At 33.5% G+C, this 13,997-nt stretch overlaps 1 protein-coding gene across 1 annotated transcript; it reads right to left on the reverse strand.

The window, feature by feature from the left end:
* Nucleotides 1-1,147: 1,147 nt before the first annotated feature.
* LOC104118259 (sulfite exporter TauE/SafE family protein 3-like) lies at nucleotides 1,148-6,107 on the reverse strand. Its single transcript, XM_009629470.4, has 10 exons — nucleotides 5,493-6,107; nucleotides 3,916-4,075; nucleotides 3,351-3,616; nucleotides 2,871-2,984; nucleotides 2,705-2,791; nucleotides 2,531-2,581; nucleotides 2,208-2,429; nucleotides 1,995-2,088; nucleotides 1,656-1,796; nucleotides 1,148-1,570 (listed from the first exon to the last, which is right to left on the reverse strand). Exons 1-10 carry the CDS (start codon nucleotides 5,706-5,708, stop codon nucleotides 1,485-1,487), a joined length of 1,437 nt encoding a protein of 478 aa, XP_009627765.1. The 5' UTR covers nucleotides 5,709-6,107; the 3' UTR covers nucleotides 1,148-1,484.
* Nucleotides 6,108-13,997: the final 7,890 nt, after the last annotated feature.

The following is a 13,997-nucleotide window of genomic DNA, read 5'->3' on the forward strand; positions in this document are numbered from 1 at the left end:
ATACTAGCATAAACTAAAAAAATAGAAAGTAGAAGACCAATCTTTCAAAATGTTGATATTATTATTATAATGCAAAGTCAAACATTTCTTAATGGTTCCTTTTACTTTTTATTTCTTTGTCTTACATATGGATTAGGGATAATTTCTTTTTTTTTTCTTTATATTGAATTACATGGGGCTTGTAAACAGCTAATAAAAGGGAGTGATCTCGCGCACATGAAAAATTGGCCTGAGGCAAAATTGATCGATTTACCCCTTATGTGCGAGACATTCAGATCTTGGCTATTACTACCCAACCGTCGCATCCATACCTAATTACTAGAAAAAACTACAGTAGATATGGTGAGTCACCACCAATATTAGATGGTAACTCACCATATTAGTAGGTTTCTTTTATATGCCCGTACACGAAATATCTCGCGTGTGCGCAAGATTCTGAAAAGAGTCAGCAACCCAAGGTATCTTTTACATGCATCTATATATATATATATATAGGTATACACATAAACTTTCTGTTAAAAAAAAAAATCAATGATTGAATAAGCTCAATATTGCTGGTAGAGTGGACAAAACAATATTATCAATAGTTATAAATGCAAAGTCAAAGATTTTGTGATTCCACTTTTTACTTCTTTGTCTTACACATGGAGTAAGAATAGCTCGCTCGTTCTCTTTTTATTAATTTATCCTTTATTAAGCTTGTAAAAAGCTAGTAAAAAAGAATTGCTTCAGGCAAAAGAGAAATCCGGCCTGAAGACAAGATTAATCGATTTACCCCTACTCGCAAGATATTCAGGTCTTGGATATTGCTACCCAACCTTTGCCTCCTTACCAAATTACTAGAAAAGATCATAGTTAATACGGCGAGTCACCACCAATGTTAGGTGATGACTCGCCATATTAGTAGGTTTCTTTTACATGTCCGTGCATGAAGCACCCCGTATTGACGCAGGATCCGGCAGGGCCACACTCCAAAATTATACACAAAAGGTGTACACATTAATATTTTATATGCATATATATAGCTATACACATTAATACAAAAATTTCTACAAAAAGAAAAGAAAAAGAGCAACGAATGAATAAGCTCACTAATATTGCTGGCAGAGTGAACAAAACAATATTATAACCAAAACAAAAATCAACCTATTCCAATCTTTTCTCCATTATTCCTGGTGTTAAGATGTTCCAGAATTTCAATTGATGAAAGCATGAAAATAGAGAAACTCAAAAATGAATTACAGGGGAAAAACGACAAAAATCCATAAACAACAAGATTTCTACTTTTAATTCCCATAATTTGCTACAGAGCAAAATCTCCAACAGTATAAAATTACTGTTGGTCTATAGCTAATGTAGAATGGAACTAACTTTGAGGTGACTGTTATTTTCCATTCACCAAGCCCAGAATTTGCCTCCAATTTGAGGCCGAGACTTCAAATTAGTGAAGCAGTAATGTATTAGGACCAGTTTGCTTCACACCATTAAACCTCGTATTTGCATAGGTTCTCGAATCCCATATACTCGTGGCGCTGGATCTTCCCAATCATATTTGAGATTCCAACCCCACCTGTAAAAACGAAGAAGCAATTGTAATACTTAGCTATTCGAACGAGAAGACATAATGCAGCCAATGAGGGAAACTAGATGCTCACCTAGCGATATTGCGCTCACAAAAATGGTGAAGGCAAGGATGAAAATGATAAGAGACGCTCGTCCTAGTACAACAATCAACCTCCTCACAACGTGTTGCCCAACGAAAGCAGCAACAGTTGCCACAGCAACAAAGTAGAGTGCTGTAAGAAGCATACAATTGTCAGTTCTGACATAGACAAGAATGAAACCGAACAACAACAACAAAAATCCAAGAGTAATCCTACGAGTGATGTCTGTAGAGAAGTTGTTTACGATAAACCCTCAGCTCAAGGAAAGAATGAAACCGAACAATCTATTTTTTTTTTTAAGTTCACTAACTTAAGGGAATGGCCACATACCATAAGGAACTGGGAAACGTTTTAGAAGGTAATACTCCACCACGGACATTGATGAGGAGAACATCATCGCAAAGGTGGCAGTGGCACTTGAGACCTAATACCAGAAACACAAGCAGGGAAATGACAGTGAGTTGGTAGCATTTTTGCATGTTAAGGTGTGAATAAAAAAGGCAGACGTACGGGTGGTCACGCCACGACAGCACACAAACTGACCTGAGGAGGGACACCGAGCTCCAAAAAGAGCGGACCCATGATAAACCCTCCGCCAAGACCAAGAAGTCCGCCAACCAGACCAGCAAGTATACCGAAGAAGCAATAAACAATCAGTTGCATCACGCGGAAATTGGTGCCGTCTTCTCCCTTGGATTGAATCTTTCTCCAACCTTTGTACAGACTAATAGCTTCAAATGAAGATACCCCTACAGAAACCGGGATCTGCAGAACAAATAGAAGAGTTCATAACGGGATTGCTAGAATCACTTCGTGATCTTTTGAAGTTTGCTTCAAACATAATTTTGACATAACCAAATACAAACCTGCAATAAATTCACCGCCCAATACCACACCGAACAAGTAGCTGTGTAAATCTATTTCAAACACACAAGGCCAGTGAGTTAACAGATTAACACTAACCAAAATAATGACAAAAATTACAGATCGCCTCCTAAGTAATACATGGGAACTGAACCAAAAAGATAAGAAGTGAAAACCTTTCCAATTTGCAGCGCTAGAAATGCAATCCAAACAAAACAGAGGAGTCCGAATTCCTTCCAGCAAACATTCTCCATAACAGGAACCTAAAATGACATGGCATTTTTTAGAGTTATGAAATCAGGAGAAGCATAATATTCTCCTTTCAGAGTTAGGAAAAGTCACCTCTCGTTCGGAAGAAACCTTGGCGTCCTTTTCAGTGCCATTAGCGGGACCGCTGGGAAGGAGCTTGTATTCTGCTTCTTCACCAGTCCCTGAGGTTTTCGCTGCCTCGGCCTCCTGAAGTAAGAAATAACAGATGATTAGCAAAACCCAACAATTCACATCTCTGTTGTGCGGACTCCCCTAAATGTTGTCGCACTCGTGTCGGATCCTCCAAAAATGCACTACTTTTGGAGGATGTGACACACACCCAGCGACATTTTTGGAGAGTCCAAGCAACATAGATTCACATGCATGACTTATTTAACATTGTCTTGCTAGAATCCGGCCGGATAAATCATCTTTGGATACTTGCATCCATATGTTAGAATGGAGAGGAAAAAAAATAATAAAGATTCTAACATGCTAGAGAAGAACACAAAGTAGTGTACACATTACAGTATCTCAAAAGCAGGAAACTTCCAACAATATAAAGGTGATAACCTTTTTAATAATAGTTTCTTTCTTCCACGTCTCAACCCCTCTTAGAAAGGCCTTGGTTGATGTGCCAAGGAAGAGAACAATTAGCAGAACTGTAACCATCCAATCAGCAAATACCACATTGAAAGCAACTCCGATACTAATGCCGAGCATCAGCATTGGCTGGATGAGAACAGCCAAGTCATAATCGATAATAGGCATGTCAATTGTGGGATGCCTGAGCTTTAAGTTATAGTAAACAGTAGAGACCGCAGCTCCCATAATCATACCTGAAAAACCAGAAAAAGAATTGACGAGTTCCTTAACTAGGAGAAAACAGTTCATAACAGAAGATGACAACAACAACAACAACAACCACCCAGTATAATCCCACAAGTGGGGTCTGGGGAGGGTAGGATGTTCATAACAGAAGATGAACATTCATAAATTAAGACTTGCTACTACAGTTTACTGCTAATATTGTGTGAGTTTCTTTATTTGGAAATCAGTAAGTATTGCAATTCAGTAATCCATTCAAGTCATGAAAACGAATTTCCTAAAGGTCATGTAAATTAGTCGCTGATCTTACATTTTGAAATTGCCGTAGACGATTTTGGATCAAATCCAACGACAAGACTAAGCATGGGTACGAATATGCCACCACCACCAACGCCACCTACACTTCCAAATGCTGCGCCCAAGAATCCAATAAGGGTACCGAGAACAATTTGCCATCCAAATTTCATATCCTGCAATGACACCACAGTACATATTCAAAAATGTCCATTTCACAACATAGTCACTTGCATAAAAGCAAAAATGTGAGTATTGTAAATATCACAGAGCTCAAGGAGGTTATAAACGTAAAGTGCTATTAGTCCGATGGTGTCCGGACTAGTTTGCGGGAACCTCGACTAATTCCACGAGATACCATCTCCCACCAGCAACACGTACCAAGTAACTCTGACCACCAAGGATTTGACAGATGGAAAGAAAGCACATACTATTTTTTGCCTCCGTTGGGATTTGAACTTGAGACCTTATAGTTCTCAAAGCCACCTCATTGATCACTAGGCCACACCCTCGGGTGCAGTGACATGTATGTTCATTCCTTATGTGTCGTCTCCTAATTTTGTTCATTTCTATTTTAACATCCTAGTAATATTCTCTATTTCTTTTCTTTCTTTTTGATGTTGAGTAAGGTGACATGCATGTTCCATGCCTGCTGAAGAAAAGGGAAATGAATACCGTGCGGTAAGCATTTTGATGTGTTTGGTTATGGGTTGCATTCACTCTCTTGTAGCTCATAGAGCTTATCTTCTTCAAATTCCAGATTTAATAATTTGATCAGTTAGTGGACCACCTAAATCCAATAAAATGAGATCATATACAATCATCAACTACTAACTATTAATTAGTGTTGCGGATCAAATAAATATGATACCAACATTTCACAAACGCTACAACAACTACACTTTAAACACAAACTAGTTGACATCGACTATATGAATATTCAATATCCGTTCCAATTCGTTTGTAACCAGTTTCATTCCAATACCCAATAATTTGTCTCGAGTTTATCAGTGGCCGAGCCACATACTATGATTCGTCGCCAAGTTACTGCGTAAATAGTAAAAACATTTTTTATACATAATACTAAATTTTGAATCCCGTTAGCATAAGGAAACTGCATTTTGAGATTTTTTTGAATCCCCTTGTCAGAATATCTAGCTCGACTTCAGGAGCTTATACAACAAACCACAAGTGGGCTCTGGGGAGGGTGATGTGTATGCATAATTTACTCCTAACTCATACCTTATGAAGGTAGAGAGGATAGACACTCGGCTCAAGAACAGTGAAAAGGACGCAATAGACAAATAATAGCAACAACAAGGTAATAGGACAACAGAAGCAAGTGGCACAACATGCAATAACAAAGATCTAGGAATACGAAAATACTAGACTAGCAGGAATACTACCGGTAGGACTAATTCTCGACCTCAACAACTTAAAGAGCTTATTTAAAAAAAAAAAGGTACTTAAAAACTTGTTCAGTCATAAAAATGAATGTTAGTTTTAACTCAAGCTATAAAAGTCACAACAACTCCAAAAGAGCATAAATCAACATGGAAAAAAAAAGTTAAATTAAAAAATTCAGAATTTTACCGGCCAAACATGATGGTAACCAGATTCATTAGGCTTCCATAAAAAGTTGACAACAGTTGAAAGGTAATCTGCATCTGAAAGCTCAGTTGCACTTTGGGCTATAGCTTCTCTTCTTAAGCTTCTTTCTGCTGAAACAAATATTGCAGCTAAGAGAAAACTCCATGAAATTGACAAAAGTGGCCTAAAAATCTTCAATTTTCCTCCAACTCCCGCCATTCCAAATAAAGATTGCACCTTTTCTCCACACCCAAAACCCCAAAAATCAAAAAAGTTTTAAAAAAATTCTCCCTTTTCAAGCAAAGATTTTCTCCACACTCAAAATACCCAAAAAGTAAAAAAGCAAAAAAGTTTTAAAAATTCTCCCTTTTCAACTTTTCTTTTCTTATAATTTCAAGATTGAATTTTGAAATGAAAAATGTATGTTAAACAAACAAAAAAAAACTTGGAAAATGGGGATTAATAAAGATTTGATTGGTTGCTGAGGGAAGTTACAAACCAAAAATGAAAGTGAAGTATTGTGAGAAGGGAGTAAAAATAGGAGGAGAAAATGGAGGGGAAAAGGGTGAAGGAGAAAAGGAGTAGAAAAGGGTGGATCTTTGGTCTTTTTCTGAGTGTCAAATTTGAATGAAATGAAGCGAATGCATGAATATATATGAAGAAATTAAGGAAAGAGAGGCATGATTTTGGCCTTGCCTAAAAAAAATTCCAAAGTGCGGTAATTACTAATTAGGACAAGAATTGAAACTTCACAAGTGCATTAAACAACAAGGTTTGTAAGTGGCTTGCAAGTGCTTGTTGTCTCAACTTATTTGTTTTTGAAAATGACAATTTTAAGAAAAGAATTGGCTAATATTTTATTAAATTATTTCTAATTGTCATTATTTTAATATATTTCGATATGTAAAATTTTAATTCAGCTTTATACTTTAGTTTAACTTTTAATGAAAGAAAATATCAAGTAAATTGTGATCGATAGAGGAAAAAGGTGAACAAACTATGTAGATTATATTAATCACACTTATTTCAAATTTCACATTTATTTTCTATTTTAATAGAAAAGGTAAGAAAATTTATTCTAATAAGGGTAACCCGATACACAAAGTATCTCGCGTTTGGGAAAGGATCGCACCCCAAAGGTGTTATGTAAGCAGTTTATTCTAATGCAAGCATATAATGACTATTTCAACAACTCGAATATGTGACATATTAATTAATCGAGATAACTTTACCGTTGTTGCATGCTCCTCCTCAAAATTTGTTCTAAGAAATATTCCCAAAAAAGAAAAGGTACAACTATTTTTCATGATCCACAATTTTTTTCTCTTTTAAAAGGTACAACTAGTTAAAAGGTTCAACCCTTTTAACTATTTTTCTCCTTTGGTTGGGGAAAAAATTGAATTCTCACATCTTGGAGTTGATCTAGAGTAATAGATGAGGGAGAATCATTGGAGTAGGCCTCTTTTTATGGACCTTATCACGAAACATCATAAATTTGGAAGCTTATCAACTTCACCCCACTTGGGAAATTTCATAAAAAGTTTTGACCAAAAAAAAAATAAAAATAAATTCATAAAAAGCGTAATGATAACGAAAGTATTTTTTTTTTACTTTTTTTCGTCTTCTAGGAAATACTTCCTTCGGAGCTAAATATCAATATTTTTGACAAATTGCGTTTGTTTTAAAATATTTGATATTTTTTTAAGAAAATTGTTCATTATCTTCTTCTTTTTTAATCTATTCTTAGTGTTTCAATTAGTAAATATTTATTAATTAAGTGACACGTTTTAGGCGAGATGAATTTTTTTAGATAAATACTCTTAAATAATACTATTAAATAACTCTTATAAGACATGCAAAACCTTCAAAAAATGGCGTAACACAAAAACAAAAACAAAAACTAATTAAAAGGAGATGTTACTACTAAAGAAAAAAGGAAAGGCAGAAGGCCAAAAGAAAGAGTGAGCTAATTAACTTTATTAAATTTATTTTGTAAATATACAAATTACAAATGAGATCAGGATCCTTAAAAAGTGGTTCAACTTTTAGTCAACAAACAACATATTATAAATTGGCTAAGACACGTAATGGTCGAGTCACATTTGAATTAGATCTTGACATATGAAAATTATCAAAATATCTTATTTAACAAATACAGTTTGACTAATTTTGTTTTCTTTTTTCTCCATCCAAGATTCTATTTAAAAGGTTTCCCACTTTATGTTTTGTTAATGAATCATAGAATCCTTATTTTGATTCCAATCCCCACCCCACCCCCCACCCCTTTTTATATATTTTTTTCTGATGTTATTCGATAATTATTTGATTCTGTATCCAAATTTTGAATTCTAATTAAAAACAAAGGAATGTTTACCGCTTCACCATAATATCTAAATCACTCCAATGCATATAAAAAAACTCCATTATTGCCTAACTTTAAGTGATAATTTAGCGGTAGAGCTACACGCTTCATCTATCATTATATTTGCGGTTCTATAAATTAAATGATCATCATAAATATTTTCGGAACGGCAGATCTCTCATTTTTATCTTTCTCTTTAATTAAATAATTTAACAGAAAATAGTTTAGCTGACAAGAGGTTATAACTCAAATTGCACTGTTCAAAATCGAGTTTCATTTTCACCTGCTGCTAGCTATGTCATCCTTATATTCCCTTATTAAATGTTACTACTAGGTACTAACTATGCCCAAAAGTAAAAATATTCTTTTTCAATTTTCTTTGATAATAATTATACGAATGTTAGAATCTTTTGCCAAAATAAATAAAAGATTGCTTTGTAAGTTTTTTTCATGTCCATCAATTATTTGGGCTTTATAAATAAATATATATATATATATATATATATATATATATATATATATATATCTGTGTGTGTGTGTGTGAGAGCCCGTGAACCTAGCTCCCCAGATGGATAAGTTATGTGTGCATCCAAATTCATTAGTTTTGACTCGAACTTATATTTATATTGAAAAATTAACTAAATAAATACAATAGTTTATTTTGAACCAAAATAAATCAAATGAATCGTGGTATGAAACTCTAACCCGAATATAAAGTCCAAATCCTAAACTCACTTTCGGCTAGCTCAATTATCCTTTCAAAAAAAAAATTAATTTTTCATCCGGTATACAATACTCCTTCCGTCTCATATTATGTGTCGTGTTTCTCTTTTACACGCCCCTTAAGAAATATTAATTAGGAAAGAAATTAGACTATTCTATCCTTATTTGTATCTTAAGATATAATCTTTTTTCATAATATTTATTATATTTATGTGTTATCTCTATCTTCAAGAATAATTATTACTATGAGAAAAAATGAAAAAAAAATTAATTTTATCTTGAACTTATAAAATGATAAATAATTTGAGATAGATTAATTTTAGTAACCACGACGGAAGGAATACCAATTTTCCAAGTTTAGCAAGCCAACAGGAATGCAGATGATCATTGACAGTGGCATCCTTATTATTTCTGCTAAAACAGTTTTTCACATGACTTCACTTACTACCACTGAGAGTTATTAACTTCTATGTTTTTCAGATTTTTGAAAAGTACCGTTGCACTCGTACTGAATCTTTTAAAAATAAACTATTTTGAGGAAGATCGAACAATATAAAATTCAGCTTAATCAACTATAATTTCTTTTAAAGTTGAGATACATGATACTACCCCTCTCCTCTCATGTGCTAAAATAGAGTTGAATTTCGTTGTTAGGATTTAGATTAGTTTATGTGACAAGAATTTAAGGAACAACCTCAAATCGATATTCACAACTATTATTGAAAAATGATCATTTAAGTATGTGCATAAAATTCTGAAATTCTAAGTTAATATCAGAGAAATAAAAAGAAGAAAACTATATTAAAATATATGAAAGTGATAATAGCTTTAGTTAGTCTGTCATTTTCTTTGTATCAAGTAGTAAATATATCAAGGTTTAATATAAGCAGCGGACAATAATATATACGTAGTAGAATAACTTGCATTTTTTTGTTTGATTCTTATTGGATGCTTCTAATTAAGTGTACCTGTTCTAGATTTGAACAGTAATTTTTTACTTAAAAGTGATGACGTATACAGCTTACAGATTATTAAAAAAAATAGATATATAATTTTGGACTCTTTTTTTCCCCCCTTTTTTGGTTACTTATCATTGGATACTACTTCCTTACTTGTGGCATCAAAATGATCTTGTCCATATGGAGATATCCCATGAATCTAGACACATGCAATGAGAAAAAAAGAATAATATTACCATTTTTATTAATAAGATATTCATTTAACTGAGATCTACGTACGTTTGAACGAACACATCTTAGTCAGGTTTTATTTTATTTTGTAATATAAAGATTTAAGATCGAGACAACTTGCTGAAAAATATACGTACCATTTTTTCTTATAATTCAATCTAGAAGCCTTTGCATCAACTTGCCTTCCATTATTCATATTTATATAATTATTTGACCGAAAACTTGTACATGCAAGTTACGTGCTAGTGCTATATTTGAGGATGTTCGACTCATCTTGTATTTATGTCGAATATTTTATCGAGTACTTGATAAATGGTATCTACAAATCAATATAGATATTGTTCCATTAAAATTTAGGCAGAAAAAAAATTAATATTATATAGTGCATAATATATACAGATATCAGATATATATCCACCAAAATTTAGGTAGATAAAAAGAAATTATATATTATATTATATATAATATATTATTAATGTTTTAATTAAGATTATTATGAAAAGTTAAAGAAAAATGACATTGTATAGCCGCTGTAAAAATAATTGTCTAAATAATATATAAAATTTGTATATTTTTGTATATATACACATTCTTTATGTTATATACAAAATTATATAAATTTTATATACTTTTACGGCTACCAAATATAAATAATTTCTGACGCAGATTAAAAGTGATAATAATACCAAAGTTAACGAGTCTTACCAGATCCAACCGTTCAAACCTGATGATGATGATGATCCAAGTCGCCCACGTGATTTGACAATCAAAGCTTCGTAATAAATCCACTTATTGAGGTATTTGGAGATGGTGATTGTTATCATTTTGGAGCAATTTTATTTAAGACACACATACCTAGGTTAATTAATTCAAATAAATACGAGTAAGAATTATTTATTTATTTATTTATTTATTTATTTTAGGAGCATATTCTCGAGAATCAAACAAATTATCGTAGTCCCTCTGATTCACTTTAATTGAATTTTTGGTTGTTTTCATACGTATTAAAGAATTATTGTAATCATTTTGGAGCGTTTTTTATTTAAGACACACCTAACTCATATTCCCTCCGTTCACTTTTACTTGTCCACTATTGACTTTGCACACCCCTTAAGAATAATAAATAAAGTGCATAATTTACCATGATACCTATATAATTGGTGTATAGTCTTAATGGATTTGAAAAATGATTTTGAATGAGTAATTAATGTTAAGGAGCAAAACATGGAAAATATATTATTTTTCTCTTGATATGCGAAAAGTGACAAGTACTCCCTCTTTCGCTTTTACTTGTCCACTATTAACTTTGCACACCCCTTAAGAAATAATAAATAAAGTGCATAATTTACCATGATACACATATTAATTGATGCATATTTTTAATGGATTTGAGAAAATAATTTAAAATGAGTAGTTAATATTGTGGGTATAACTCGGGGAAAAAAATGTCTTCTCTTGATATGTTAAAAGTGACAATAACAACAACAACAACAACATATCCAGTATAATCTCATTGTTGGGGTCTGGGGAAGGTAGTGTGTACGCAGACCTTACCCTTACCTGGAGAGGTAGAGAGAATGTTTTCGATAGATCCTCGACTCAAGAAAGGTAGAAAAGAAGAAGAAGAAGAAGAAGAAGAAGAAGAAGAAGAAGAATGAGAAGGAGCAGAAGGAGGAAGAGGAGGAGGAGAATGGGGGGAAGAAAAACAGAAGAGGGATACAGAAGACGATAAGGAAAAGGTGGGGGAGGAGGGTAGCATCAAACAGTAACAATCAGGGAGCAACAAATTTCAATAAAAGGGGAAAAAAATAACATCAAATAGTAACAATCAGGGAGAAAATATTTTCGGTAGCAATTTTAAAAAATAATGGATGTTGTTGCTAAGTACCAGATATAATAATAAACTAAAAGAAAGTATATTTCAACCAACAACAAGAATATTACTAGTACTACTTGTAAATCTAGGAGAAACTCATAACTACATGTCAACTCACCACCTTAATCATCGACTTCCACACCTTCCTATCGTTTGTCATGTCCTTGGTTAGGTGAAGCACCGATATGTCCTGCATAATCATCTTTCTACAATACTTCTTTGGTCTACCCCTACCCTTCCTCACCGTCGTCATAGTCAACCTCTTATACCTACTGACTGGGGCATATATGTCTCTCCTTCTCACATGCCCAAACGATCGCAGAGTCAATTCCCGTAACTTGTCTTCTATGGATGCCACTCCCACCTTGTCCCTAATAACTTAATTTCTAATTTTGTCTTTCCTGGTATGTCCATACATCCATCTAAACATCTTTATTTCAGCTATGCTCATTTTCTGGACATGGGACTTTTTGACATGCCAACACTCAGTTCCATACAATATAGGCGGTCTAACCACCACCCTATATAATGTGCCATTAAGTCTAGGCGACACATTCTTATCGCATAAATGGTATCACCCAATACTCCCTCTCCTATCCAACTCCCACCCCTTATTTAACAATATTATTATGGATTGCAGGTACCTTCTTCGCCAACTGGATGATCCGATCGTACTAGACACGTACATGGAGCAAAATCGGGTGGCTGATATACTTGCAAATTTTGGTTGCACTTTGGACAACTCTGCGGATTTCACTACCTTTACACACCCGCCAATTTCAGTACAAACGGCTTTGGAAGAAGACAAGCTAGGAATATTTTTGTTAGACACATTGTACCTGCTACCGTATGTAACACGTATTGCTCAGACGCTTCTTTTTGTAAACCCCATCTCGAGGATTTAACTAGTTCTAGCTCAAACCCCCTCCCCTCTTTTTGTCACGACCCACAAGGAGGTCGTCCCTGTAGTTCTTTACTTATGCAGGTCTGTCGTATCTTGTGCCTATGTCAACTTTAGCTCCTTGTATTACACACTCTTTATCTTAATATAACTAGTTTCTTTTGGACAAAAAAAAAAGATAAATGGTGATGAGACTGCAATTCATCCTAATGTGTAAGGTTGGAAAGTTTGAACTAGAAGTTTGGACCTACAAAAATAAACAATTTTATAGTTTATTGTAATTGTTTATTAGGAAATGGAACATTTTGACCAACCTTCCTGTCATTCTTGATTTGAATCTGAGTTGAATTAGTAATATATATAAAATTTAGACATGTGAATGTGTGAATGTTTTATTGTCTTTGTTAATGTTTTCCTACATGTGAAATGATTCCATTTTGGAGCTATTAGAGAATTAAAAAAATAAACACACTGTAGAAGTTCCATACACTTTGAAGTTTGTTCAATATTCATATATCCTCTATTAATTTCCATAAAAATGACAAATGCTTTCCTTTTGCTTCAAACATGTAGAACTAGCACGTTTGATTTAATGGTCAATAAAATGATGTAAATGTTAGAGATCGAGGTTTAAATTTCTATAGAGACTATATATGCATATATATGCATTTTTATGCCATCATATCATATATTCCTTTAGATAGTACTCCTTTAGTCACCGTCTTCGTCTAGTAATCGCAATTCAAAAGTCAAATTATGTGAACTTTGATCAATAAAAATATATATTTTTCATCATATTGATATGCTATTGCAAATTATAGTACTTTTAGTATACTCTTCAAATATCTAAATTTAATTTTAAAATATTGAGATAATATAATTGTTTACTCTAAAAAATGGATAACAATTGAATTTATACGTGATTTTAGGAATATGTGGATTAATCCAATACAAATGATATATGACGTAAGATAAGCAAATAAAAGACAGAGTAAATAACCAAACCAACGATGATATTGAATCCGAGCTCGATTAAAGGCTTAACAAGAAGCTCGCCTTCGGTTCCGAACCTATGTTTATGAAGAACTTATGAATCAAAATAAGAACTTTGAACAACCTTTAGAAACAAAGATATATATATATATATATATTGCCTTGGTATGCATGTTACAATGTGTCTAATAAATAATTAGCTTCCCCTATATATAGTAGGGGAGTTTTACCCTAAGTACAATTCTAAACAAGGTAAAAATCTTCCTCTTCGCTAATTGATGATCTACCGCTGATACGGACCGAGATTCACGCCGTGATATCCGGTCTAACCGGATATCACGGCCCTTTGTTAATCGTGTGTGGTCGTTCGGTAATGCTCCCCGAGGTCTTGGGACTCGAACCGAACCTGGAGGGCGCAGTCTCGATGGTTCTGAGGGCAGGTGTTTTGCTCGGGCCTCGATGT

This window comes from Nicotiana tomentosiformis, chromosome 1 (genome assembly GCF_000390325.3).
Source record: "Nicotiana tomentosiformis chromosome 1, ASM39032v3, whole genome shotgun sequence".
Taxonomy (NCBI): Eukaryota; Viridiplantae; Streptophyta; class Magnoliopsida; order Solanales; family Solanaceae; genus Nicotiana; species Nicotiana tomentosiformis.